Raw genomic sequence first — 13,560 nt, 5'->3', positions numbered from 1 at the left:
AATGCTCAAGAAACATTTCCTATTATTAATTTCAATGTTTAAACCAGTTATACCACTTAATATTTTTGTGGAAACGCTGATAATAATAATAATAATAATAAAAAATCTGGATTATTTGATGAATAGAAAGATCAAAAGAACAGCATTTATTTGAAATAGACACTACTGTCACTTACAATTTAATGCATCTTTGCTGAATAAAAGTATTGATTTCTTTCTTTCTTGAATTTTATTTGTGTATCATGGTTTCCACAAAAACTGTTTCTTGAGTGCCAAATCAGCATTATCTATAAAGTTATTTTATTGAGCCAGCAGATGAGATGCACACTGGAAGCGAACAGTTAAATGATACAAAACACAAATTAAATCAACTCAGAAACATATTTATAAGTGTTTCCACAGCCCAGAGAAGGTCATGGTGTTTGATACAGTGCTGTTTTGCACAGGTTTTGGCGTGACACTGTTTGCACATGTAAATCCAAAGGTGGAGATGTTTGTTCACTTTCAAGCACTTATATGTTCAGTGAGCATGTAAGTACACTATTTTTGGAAGGATTTCTGTATAATGACACCTGTCTGTTTTATGTAACTGAACCAATTAAGCTGTGGCTCCTCATGAAAGCAAAAGCATAGTCTATTGAAAAAAAGAAAAGAAAACTCAGACAAATCACTGCTAAATGACCAGCTTAGAACATAATAACAAAGGATAAATAATTCCCAAACAGTCTTTAAGTTAAGGTTTTTATTATCTAATAGTCTGCAGAAAAAAAGTTAAACACACACATACCAAAAGATTCCTGAACAATGAAGACAAACGAATGGGGTTACAGTGAGTGCTTATCACCTTAAAGAAAACCCAAAAAAACAAACATCTATGAAGTGCTACAAACCATTCTGGGTCTTAGAGGTTAGACTGCATTTTTTTCCCTCGTATTTAATTGAGTAAAGAAAGAAATTCAAACAATTCCTAAGCTTCTCTAGTTCGCTGATATTTGATCTCAGTTCAAGAGCCGTTGTGGTAACAAACATGAAAGAAAAATAATTCTCACACGATACATGTAAAATCTTCAATAAGCTTTAACCCAGATGTAAAACACAAAATACAATTTTGGGTTTGGAGCTCAAATGCATAGAAAAGTTCACTCGTTCAGAATAAATAGAACCATTTCAAATGGATATCTGACTGATATTTGTCGCTTTAAATTTGAAGTGTTTGCCTGGTTCGTAAAAGAATGACATTGTATAAAATACGCACATCCATTTTTTTTTTTTAGAAGTACATCTATGTGTGATTTTTCATTCACAGACTGGATCGACCTATTGGTGTTAGACTGTGGGCATTGAATCTCTAAATCAATTTAACACTACAAAACATTGATCAATCTATTCATTAAGGTGTTCTTTTATTATTACTTTCGTCATCCAGTATACTTCTTTATGATGGAAATGTTCTGACTGATAACAAAGGAGCAAGAGAGAAGTGAAAACTTACACACACACAAAAAAAGCGTACAAAAAAGTCTCCATTGCTCTGAGACGGAATGTGATCCAAAATGAAGAGGTCCATGTGTATTGCATACAGAAGTCTATTACAGTCAAGTCTTTCTGAGCAGTTCAGCTGCTGACGTCCTTTGCTCCGTTGTGCACGATCAGAAGTCAGTGGCAGTCGACTGTGACTCAGTTCCTTAGTTTACACACCAAGTTCAATTCATGACGCCGTCTGTCTGAAAAATATTGTTCTTTTTTTTGTGTGGCAGAGATCCGTCAACATGACTGATGTTTATTACCCGAGATAAAGCAGCCGTACGATATCAGTCTTCTGAAATGACGTCAATGTCCTCAGAGCTGCCCTGTTGCGTGGCCACCCTCCAGCGGCTCACATGTTGACTGCCCTTCCTCTTCTGCTGCGACTCTGGTGACTCTTCCTCCAGCTTCTGTCTCTTGTGTTTGGTCCTTCTGTTCTGGAACCAGACTTTCACCTGAACAAGAACGAGAAAGAGAGGCCATTTCAATATATCAGCTTATCTAGCCACAGCCAAATAGTTACATATATAATTAATATATAATAATAGATAGTATATATTAATTAATATGTTTTTAAAATGCATGTTTTAACTATTTTATCCTTTTTTATTAAAGAAAGATATAAATCATATCTTCCCCATACCGTGTTTGCTATTAAAATACTTTGGCGGCACATTATTATGCCATTTAAAAACATGCTTATGCCTGCAGCTCATGTGAGATAGAATTGTTGTTGACGTAATCTCTCAATCTGGTGAGGAAATCATGTATTGTGATTGCACGATATGTGGGAACATATTCTAACTATGTGTGCTTGACACGGATAAAACAGTGTGTAAAAAAAAAAAGCAAACATCCAAAATTACTGTAAAGACAAAATGACTAATTGCAAAGGTTTACAGAACGTGTCCAAAAGTCTGAACCCACTAATCATTTATTATAATTTACTATAATTTAATAAAGGTCATTACAAATTATATTATCAGTATGAACATTTGAACAAAACTTTTTTTACATGTATTAGAATACGAATAAAACTATGTAAAAAATACAAAATAAAAATCATACCAAATAAAAGTCGCTGCAAAAACGTAATCATTAATTAAAAAGGTTCATTAAAAAGTCTAAAACCACAAGTGAAATTGCATTTTTATAATTAAATAAAAAAATAAATATTTATGCCCTAAATTTTGAACATTTGAACTAAAATTTATGAAAAAAATTTATTTTTAATTTAAAAATGCATCTGTATAAAACTGTATGTTAAAAAAAACATACAAAATAAAAGTAACAAAATAACTAATTTAAAAGATTCATATATGAATCTTTTTAATTAAGATAAAAAGATTCATATAACCTGTAAAAAAAAAGTTGCTGCCTTAAGTTTTAAGTACAATCAACTTGGATGTTTAAGTCACTTCAACTTAAATTACATTAAACTCATTTAAAAAAAGAGTTCAATCTTGTTTAACTTATAAAAAAATTTGAAAACTGCTTAACTCATTTAGATTATTTTGAGTTAAAGCAATGTAAAAACAAATGATCTCATAACTTACTGATCATATCATTTTTTACAGTGTAGCAGGTGTCCAAAAGTTTCTTATTTTATCTCATAACATTTTTTTATTTTTTTATTTGATTTATTTTTTTATTATTCCATTTCTTTCAACGTTCAGATTTGTATTCCCCGATTTTCAGTGGTGTCTCAGACTTTTGAACCCCTCCGTGTGTCACAACAGGCATTGCTCAAGCCTAATAATCCTATACAAGTACTCATGTGAATGTTTGTGAAGCCAATTGTGAAAATAACCAATAAATGCATGTTGTATACATGCTTTGGAATTTATACGGCCTATCCCAAGGCAATGAATGATGAATTACTTCCGTCCTGTGAGGAAACTAGATGAGTAAATGTGTGTTCACATCCCATGCCGTTAGCAGTGTGTGTGTGTGTGTGTGTGCGTGCGTGTGTGTGTGTGTGTGTGTGTGCGGTGGAATGCTGAAGGGACGGACCCTGCCTCCTTACCTGTGTCTCTGTCAGGCACAGCCCGTTGGCTAACTGCTTGCGCTCGGCTCCCACCACATAATGGTTCTTCTCAAAGGCACGTTCCAGCCGGAGCAGCTGCGACGGGGAGAAGGCCGTGCGGATGCGCTTGGGCTTGCGAGAGAAAGGCCCGTGTAGCAGCAGGTTTTCCGGGCTGCTGTCGTCACCTGGAGACAAGAAGCAGGGGAATAAAATGTCAATGTCAATTAGCCCAGTGGATACTTTTATACTGGAATTTAAAATTAATAAACAAAAATCTAAAACTTTCACAACAAAAACACAAGGGAAATGTGTACATTTTAAAGATTTTAAACTGTGACTTATGCACCAAATATTTTATACATAAAAATTTTACTGTTTAAATTTGAAGTATCGTGCTGTTGAAATCCTAATGACATCATTGGATTGTGTGGGATTACAAAATGAAGTGATGTGAATTCATAAAATTATGGCAGCCATTACGTTGACGTTTCTTCATTTAGCAGATCGATTATCCAGAGGCTCTTTATGCTTTTATACAAAATAAGTGCTTTACATAGCATAGCAATGCTGACATTAAGCACAGGATTGCATGTCTTAATTGAGCACCATGAGTTGATTTGAATAATTCCAGGCCAGTTCCAGACACGGCTGATGTAAAGTGTGTTCACACCGCATCATTCATACCAACCGAACGTCTGTACACTCAGCTCTCAGACAGCTCTCTGTGCATTCAAAGACGAGTCTTTAACCTTCGGCCCTCATAATATATGGCATTACCCTGATTTTCATACAAATGCAAGGCTGCTAAAAAATAAATAGACATCCATGGTTGAATAGATGCAAAAACATTTGTGATGAATATGTTAATTGTCAGTTAAGCAAATCTAAATCCCTTACATTTGGTCTGATTATATTCAACATGAGGCAATAGTAAAATTTTGTCCCCATCAGTATCAGAGCAAACGTGATCTTCGCTCGACCCCAGACAACATCTGGAGGGCAGAGTACGTGTGCCGTTTATTGCAAACACACAAAGAGAGAAAAACATTTTTCATAAACAAATGGATGTGTAATTTATGTGACCACTTTAGTGTTTGGAGAGCTATGCTTGAAAGAATCTTCAGAAATGTGATGACCGCAATCACGTATAAACAAAATGTTCTCGCGGAGCGGTTACAGGGAGGATAGAAGTGACAGACCATGATCTTTTGTCAATGAAAAAATAACCAAAAGGTTTCAACGTTCGCATCAGGTGTGCAACCGCAAATGTGCATCGGTAACATGCAAACGTCCCAAATAGGTGTTTGCTTCAATAACGACTTTTTCTGAGCGTGCGATTCGGCTGGGTTTATGAATGCGGTTGGTCCATGCCCACACGTAGGCCGTGAAGTTGCTGAAAACATCAGTGGCAATTGCTAAAAGCATATTAATGCATTCATATATTCAGCCACCCAGAAATACTTTCACAATTCCAAAGGCTGACTAAATCCTCTAAACCACAAATTTAGATAAACCAATTTAATCTAAATCTATAAGAGTTCAGTGTGCACAGAACCCATTGAAATTTTTAAACACTGATCATCAAAGAAAGCACAATGATGCACCAATTCTGAGCACAAAAGCCCACTAATGGCATCACCAGAAGATGAAAAGAGGATTAGCATGAGGCTGTTCGGACTTTAAGTCTTTTAAAAACTCCGAAACCGAGCCTTTATCCGCAGACAATAGCTTTGAACTGACTCCTTTCAGACGAGCATTAAGCCATCACAGAGAAGCAACTTCACCTCTCCGCCTCAAACACGGTGATGCTTCATATACACACATTTCTAGGCATCCCACTGCGGAAAAGACAGTTGCAACATGTTTGTTTGCGTGCACAGAATGACTAGTTCGTAATGGTCGCTGTTGCAAGCCTCCATTAGCAGAGACTTCCCAAAGGTCCTAATAATGTTTGCACTTTACTTCTATTTTACTAAAAGGTGCATATTTTCTGTCACAGCACTGTCATTGACAACTGCTTTCAGCTGGTGCGCTGAAAACGCTTTGAACACCAGAGGCAAAAACAATGGAGACATCTCCGTGCAAAAATGAGGGGAGCAGGGCGGAAGAATGTAAATAATGAGTTCTACGCGGTTTGAAGGTGTTGAAAAGCCCTCCTTAAACCTTCCTCAAGGTGCACTGAGCGCCATCCAACCGAAACTGAATACTCAAATACTTTTCGAAACTTTCAAATAAAAGCGAAATCTTATTTTGTTGTACGCTCAGTGCTCTCGGCCTGGCATCATCAGCATGTGTGGCATCACCTCCGTGTCTCTCGAGAGAGGTGGTGGATCAGACTAGCAGGCCAGAACACTGACAGAGACTCAAGCCTCCTGAAGAGCTGGGAGACCCTCCGGGGGTTTGGACTCAAACACACACTGGCCTATCCACGGCAAGAAAGCCCCCAACACGAGGAAAAGGGAACCAGATGGCACCCAGATCAGCTTTACTACCATTCCCTTGGCACAAACAAGCTTGGTCTTGTCAGTGCCGTTCTCATTAGAGGCAGGGAGAAGGGTGGACTATAGTGGGAAAGAAAGAGACTGTACCCTTTGGTCTCTCCTACAGAATGAGTGTTCCCCGTTACGCCGCCTCCCTGACATTTTGATTCAATATTTTCCAAGCAGTTTAATAAAAAATTAAAAAAGTTCTCTCTCTCTCTCTCTCTCTCTCTCTCTATATATATATATATATATATTTCCAAAAGATTGAACTGTTATTATCTGCTATTATTGCTATTATATTATTACATTATTATTACATTGTTATGTAAGCTTTGGAATGAGGCCTCAAAAGAAAGACAATAAATAATTCTATTAATAGTTTTAAAAGTCTGCTGATAACACTGTTTATATATATATATATATATATATATATATATGTGTATATGTGTGTGTGTGTGTGTGTGTGTGTGTGTGTGTGTGTGTGTGTGTGTGTGTGTGTGTGTGTGTGTACTACACTATTAAGTGTATAACTTAACTGCTATTATTATATTATTACATTGTTACAATATTTTTAAATTATATTATGCTTTAGAATGCGGGCTCTAAAGAAAATCAATCTATCTATATTATTAAAGTGTGCTGATAACACTGTTTATACATCTATATGCATATATATATATATATATATATATATATATATATATATATATATAAGGGGTGTAACAATATATCGTGTATATATATCACTATACAAAATACAAAAACTATCGTGGATAGTGAAAATCTGAATTGTGTATAGTTCACCCAAAATGAAAATTACTGTGTGAGAAACAAATTCAAGTTTACAAAGTTTTAGTGTCAGTACTGCATTAAACTACTATATATAACGATAAATATAGTCTAAAAAAATAATATTATATTAGTGCAATGGGGGAATATTTGTGGGTCCTGATAATGCCAAATGTCTTTTGTTAGCAGTAAAAAGCAGCCTACACTATTTTAAATATGTCTAGTAAGTGACAGAGTGCAAGCATATTCTTCGCCTACAATAATTTTTAACCTTTTAGCATTTGTCTGGGAGTATTGCAATACTATTGTATCGTGAGTTCAGTATCGTGATATGTATCGAGTTGTGACATAAGGGTATCGTCACACCCCTAAATATATATATATATATATATATATATATATAACTGCTATTATTATTATATTATTACATTATTATTACATTGTTCTCATATTATTACATTATGCTTTGGAATGCGGCCTCTAAAGAAAGACAGTCCAGTCTGCTGATGACACTGTTCATACATCTGGAACCTCACAGATTTTTATTGTAACCTGAGAGCGCACAAATCTCCGAAAAATGCATCAGTGCCACTGTCACAGTCTGTGAATCGTAACCATAACACGAAACCCTGCTCATGTACAACAGCAGGCCGGTCTGGGATCCTGTTTACCTTGTCCCGCATGACGGATCCGAGGACATGGACGCATCTCTTTTCCCATTCAGGAAGTGCTTAAAACCCATGGACACATTAGCACTGACACTCTCCTCGATAGGTGATCCGTTCCCACCCAATCCCCACGGCTGCATTTAGTCTTGTCTAAACAGTAGTTTTCTAGGTTATTGGACACCATCAGTGAGTGGATCGGCTGTGTGTGTAAACAAAGAGGCTCTATCTGAACCCCGGATCTGAGTAATAGTGACAACAACCTCTGACTTCCACCAATTACCTGAGCAATGCCCTCGAGGACTGTGGTCCAGCTCAGGACCCTATAACAGCAAATGTGTCTGGGCTTCTCATCACAGCCCTCCAAGCAGGCAATAAGTCAGACCGGCCAGAGCTACTGATAGCAGCTTTAACAAATTGCCTGGTAAATAGGACCTCCTAGTATCCATTACACTTTTTAAAGGACTCTGCAAACAGGACTATCAAATCAATCAAATATTCTTGTATTTGATTTTTAATAATAATAAATTAAAGAAGTTTGAAGAAACATTCATCTCACAAAGATGGTGATTAAAATGTACAAAATAAAAAATGTAATCAAAATAAAATAAAGCTCTTAAAGGAACAAACATTTCAAGGCTGTTTATTTTATTTTATTTTTTATTACTAGAGCTGCCTATTAAATCCATGAGGTAAAGCGCTTATCCAAATAATTGTTTTAAAAGCTAACGTATGTCATTAACAGTGTTTGCATTATTATGGTAATTTTAAGAGCTGTAAATGTTTATGAGCCGTATAATAACAAATGTGTTTACTCTGTGGAAGAATCACAAATGTAAAAGAAAGATGTTGCATGTAGCACTTCGACTACCTCAAAAATATTCGTCCACTCACAAGAGTGTAGGCCTAATATAATTATTGAAATAGATTATGTATATCGTACATTTAAAAAAGAAAACGGAAACGATGTAGAAATACGGTGCATCTTTAAGAAGATACACAAACAAATATTTAAATCAAAATTATTCAAATAACAGTAAAATAATGTAGGCTACTTTAGTTTTAGTTTTTTCTACTATATTTATAGTGTTAAAATTATCCTAAACGATGGAACGTATTATGAAAGTATAATTTAAGTAAAAGCCTACATTTATTTTAGGCCTATCATTAATATAAATGTATATGCTTCTGAAAACTGTGACTATAATCTTTACTATCTTTATCTTAATTATCTTTAATAAGGAATTATTTATATTATAATACACAATGAGAGCTAAAAATGTTTCAAACAAACAGAAAAAAAATTTTTTATCGAACAACGTTCTTCTATGTGATCGAAATAAATTAGCGGTCTTTCATAATGTTATGACGACTACAAAATTATTTAGCAATTCACGTTTATTGGTAATTTGGTAAAATTAATCTAATTTAAAGTCAAACCATTTTTAAATAGACTAACACGAGTTGCACGGCATCATTTTCTCATGAGTCCTTTTAAATCGATATGTTTATAAAAATAGGCTAATATTCAGATGAGAGGTATTTATCGCATCGCCCGTGCGCATCGATATCAATTTTGAAATAAAACATTAAATCAATATAGGCCAAAGAGCTGCTGAAAACCTTGACTAGCCTACCGCATTGGCTAAATCTTTTCAATATTTTTTGTAACGTTAGTTATTAAGATTTTCTTAACTTCATGGGCCCCACTTCAATCTCTCACTGCATCTCTCAACATCCCAGAAGTGATCTTTACCTTGGAATCGATGTCCCAGATATCTGTTCCTCAACACCCACGGGTAGAAGTTGAGGGTGTCCCTATGGTGAGGGCTGAAGAAGGGCTGTGTGGGGATCTGGAGGTGACGCAGAGACAGCCCGGAGTTGGTGGAATGAGTGGCCGGGTCTGTGAACATCATCTCTGGGCTGCTGCTGTACAGTGTCCTGCCTGAGTTCTGGAAGCAGCTCCCAAAGGGGGAAGGATGGATGGATTCAGAGAACCTCAGAGCAGTGGGTCTGATGGGCTCATCCGCAGCGGCACTTGATGAATTGGAGTCTTTACCCACAAGAGATTCAATAGTAAAGCACTTCTTATTGTGCTGGAACATTGTGATGGGCTATAAAAAATACTCAGTCAATTAAATGCACAAAAAAAATCGAACAGGAAGTCAACCGATGATGACCCCACGTCTAAAAAAAGTCAAAAAGACAATATTTATATAGTCCCTCTACAATCCATAACTTCACAAGGTTCCTTTGGCTCCTTCAATTTCGTGGGTTGCAATCCACTTCCAATGACTGCAAATAGACGTGTGAGTTTCTGTCACCAGTTGTGTTTAAAGTCATTCAGATCTCATCTCATTAATGTCCTTGTCAGAGCAAACCTCGAGCATGTGAAGCAGGCATCAGCTCCGATGCAGTCAGATCGCTGCGAGCTCTTGTGATCGATGATCCGTCAGCTTGTGCGCCAGCGCTTGTCATGATGAGCCAACTTCAATACCTGCTCTCTCAGAGCTCCGACATGCGAGGTGTGCTGCGCATGCGCAGATCGGCGAGCAGCGCACTCGCACTCAATTACAGCCATTTTGTGTTGTGTAAAGAAATTCTTCAGGCTATTTGACCAGAAAGAGTTCAACAACACTTAAACGGATGTGTCAGAACAGAATCTATGAAGGTTATACCTAGCTACATTTAAAATGTTTTGAAGCTTCAAAACTGAATCTTTCTGATGGCTTAGTGATCAGCAGGTTGCTTTACAATTTGTTTAATTTTATTACACTGTGATTGATGTTGTTTTTGAATCATTTTTATTTTATTTATTTAGGATAATTTTGCGAAATAAGCGGAAGCAGGTGAAAGGGATTTATATATTTTGTTTTGCTAGGCTAGTTTAAATGAACGGCCTCATAATTCGGCACGATATTCATTTAGGTTATTATTTGCCTATTACTTTCTTGTCTTCTTACAGCCCCCCAAAAATAGCCTATTTATTTCCGTTAATAATTTTTAACACACTATATCATATTTATCATAAAAAAATATTCTGAAAGTGTTTCCTTGCTAGGCTACTGCATTTAAATGATCTATTATTTATATTATGTGTATAGGCTACACAGTAGGCCTATCGTACACTGTACATTTTTTTTGTTGGTTTAACTTTTAAAAAGTAAGTAACCTGGTTACTTAAAATAAAATAAAAAAATACAATGGGGATTGGTTTAATCAACGAAACTCTAAATGTTAAGTTGATAAGTTGATTTAACAAAATAAAATATTTACAAAACAATTATTTGGGGGGAAAAAAGCCTCTTTTTTTTTTAAGTGTAGGCTACAACCAGTAAGAATTAAAGCCTACAAATGTAAAAATTCGTTGTAGCAAATTGAATAATAACAGTATGGCTAATAATAATACAAATTATGCCAATAATAACAATACAAATATTAAATATCATTAAAATTGCCACATGCATCCATGTAATTTGCTATTATCATTTGCAGCATTAGCCTATAGTTTTTTTATTTATTACCCTTGTTGTTTTAGCTGTCAAATAAATATTATCTTCTCGAATATCCTTTAATGAAGTTTATTAAAGGATATACCTTACAAGTGAAGAAAATTATATATTTTTTATTTTATAGATTTGTTTGATTTATGGGCCATTACGCATAAAGAACATTAACTAGTGAAATAATCAATATGGTTAACACATCTAACACTTATTTTTATTTTATGGATAGAAATTGTCATCATAACAAGAGAACTCAGGAATCTGAGCTTAGTTAAGGAGTTTATGAAGGTGTCTTAATGAAGCAGACACAGATCAAGGGAACCAGGCATTGATCTCTCGGCTTGACATGTCTCGAGTGCCTCTCCTTGTCTCATTTGTCAGTTACAAACGCAATAAGTTGTTGAGAGAGGATGGAGGCTAATGGGGTGGATCAGAGTCTCGGAAACCCTGGACAGATGTCACCCTTTTGAGAAGGAACAATCGTGGCTCAGGAGCCACACAAAAGCCCCCCTGCTCAGGCCTTTCACAATCCACCCAGCGGAAACCCATGTGAACCACGCAGGGCACAGACCCCATTGAGCCCCAAAGCAGTCCTTCTCCAGCCCTCTTGTGCCTCCCTTCTCATTCCCTCTGCATATAATTAATAGCTTTCTCTGGCCAATTTTGTCCCCTTTGCCTCAAATACAAATGGCCATTAACATCTATTAATTTTGCCTCTGGCAATTGATTGCAGAGTGTGCACAGCTGAAAGGCTATAACAGTTGGAGTTTTTGTAAGCACTCTGGGTGTGAAGGCGAGTTAAAATGTGATTATTGTTCCCCTGCCTGGAACTAACTGGTGTTAAACCCTCTTTGAACACGGAGAAGCCAAGATTGGTTATTTTACTAGTCATTAGCTGACTCAGAGAAGCTAAATTAAATGGATAACCATCAATACCTATTGACTTGAGGAACAAAAAATAGCATGTTCATGAAATCCCTTATTCACAATAAAAAAATAAAAATAGCAAATCAAAGATACATTACAAAAAAGGTTGAATTAAGCTAATTGTAAAACTTCTCTTATCAGACCATGAATAGAACTCATATCTATTAATAGAGTTTTCAGACAGCCATAGTAAAATACCTTTCTAACTGCCGAATGCATTATTTGCAAAGTATTTTTTTAATAGAAAGTTAATATTTTGCAATAATTCAGCTCTTGAGTCTAAGATTTAGATCTAAAAAAGAAAATAAATAAATGCTAAAAAAAAATTACAGCTAGCCTATATTAAATATAGCTAAAAATATATTTTATAGCTAATATATGATAAGTGCCTGAATTATAAAGCTAGTCCTTTTTCTACTCCATATTTGCATGATGTAGGGCATATTTGGAAAAACTAAAAGAGGTCAGTAAGTTAAGGATGTCAAGCTCACAGTCACTGTTTACTATGGCACTCCGAGTTAGTATTTATTTGCTCATGTATCCTAGTCTGTTTATCCACTAATAACTATATAAAGTAAATGTATTACACGTCATGAATGCTGGGACAAACACTCAATGATATTATACAGGCTTTTTGTTAGTTACTGTTCAGGGTGTGTGGTGAACAAACGCCGCCCTCTACTGTACCAATGTGTAAAAGACACAGAGCACATTCATTTACACTGCATTTAGACATGCTTTTAAAATCGATAAATTGAAAACATATCGGCACTTAAATGTTTAAAACAATTAAATAGTAGGCTAAAACGAACATGGCATGGTGTAAGTAGGCCTACATGAGCCGCCGAGAGACTAGCCTTCATGTTGATTATGATCTCTAACTGATCTGAGGTGCGTTTCCCAAAGCCAACTATGATCGCAATTTCCTTGTTACCAATTAGAGTTAAATGGAACTTGCTACCAAAGTTGGCTAACGATGCTTTTTGAAACGCATGCGGCATTTCTGGACTGTCTTTCACCAGAGCCGCGTGGATAGAGCAAGAGCTGAGGCCAGAAGTGTTCTCTCGGAATTTAATTTAAAACCATTTCTAGTTGCTATGCTGCTCCAGCCTCCAACTTCTTTGACATTTAAAATTTTCTGAAGAGACTCAATCACTAATGAACAGATTGAATTTAGGCTTTTATATTTTAGTCACAAACATTTATCAGTGATCATAAACAGAAGCTCAACCAAACCTGCTTTACACGACGTGAGAACAAACCTCATTGGTTCTTACAGAAGCTCAAACATGCTGCGTCACACGAGAATGAACCTCATTGGATCTCGCACATCAAGCGAACATGCTTGAGCTTCCATTTACCACAAATTATTCTTGAGTTGATGCATGTTTATATGTGAATAAAAGCCTAAATTCAACCTGTTCATATAAAACGATCGTGTCTCTTCAGAAATTTTGGTCTAAACCGCTCAATTCATACGGATTAGATTTACCATCCCTTTATGAACTTTTTGAAGCGTCAAAGTGGTAGTTGCGTAACTGCCAATAAAGGGACAGAAATCTCTCAGATTTCATCAAAAAGATCTTCATTTGTGTTCCAAAGATGAACGGAAGTCTTACGGGTTTGAAACCACATGAGGG

The 13,560-nt window shown here is 35.9% G+C and overlaps 1 protein-coding gene across 1 annotated transcript; it reads right to left on the bottom strand.

The window, feature by feature from the left end:
- Nucleotides 1–727: 727 nt before the first annotated feature.
- Nucleotides 728–9,976, bottom strand: emx3 (empty spiracles homeobox 3). The gene is made up of 3 exons (XM_082177457.1): nucleotides 9,244–9,976; nucleotides 3,551–3,735; nucleotides 728–1,979 (listed from the first exon to the last, which is right to left on the bottom strand). Exons 1-3 carry the CDS (start codon nucleotides 9,590–9,592, stop codon nucleotides 1,812–1,814), a joined length of 702 nt encoding a protein of 233 aa, XP_082033583.1. The 5' UTR covers nucleotides 9,593–9,976; the 3' UTR covers nucleotides 728–1,811.
- Nucleotides 9,977–13,560: the final 3,584 nt, after the last annotated feature.

This window comes from Leuciscus leuciscus, assembly GCF_965113295.1.
Source record: "Leuciscus leuciscus genome assembly, chromosome: 8".
Classification (NCBI taxonomy): domain Eukaryota; kingdom Metazoa; phylum Chordata; class Actinopteri; order Cypriniformes; family Leuciscidae; genus Leuciscus; species Leuciscus leuciscus.
Note: the sequence above shows the minus strand (reverse complement) of the source record. Positions and strands in the feature narration are given on the sequence as shown.

What these genes read in the sequence shown, in the direction of transcription:
- emx3 (XM_082177457.1), bottom strand. Translation starts at nt 9,592, where the DNA reads ATGTTCCAGCACAATAAGAAGTGCTTTACTATTGAATCTCTTGTGGGT. An exon ending in TCTGGGACATCGATTCCAAG is followed by an intron (nt 3,736 to 9,243) that starts GTAAAGATCACT and finishes TCTTGTCTCCAG; the next exon opens with GTGACGACAGCAGCCCGGAA. An exon ending in TGTGCCTGACAGAGACACAG is followed by an intron (nt 1,980 to 3,550) that starts GTAAGGAGGCAG and finishes GTTCTTGTTCAG; the next exon opens with GTGAAAGTCTGGTTCCAGAA.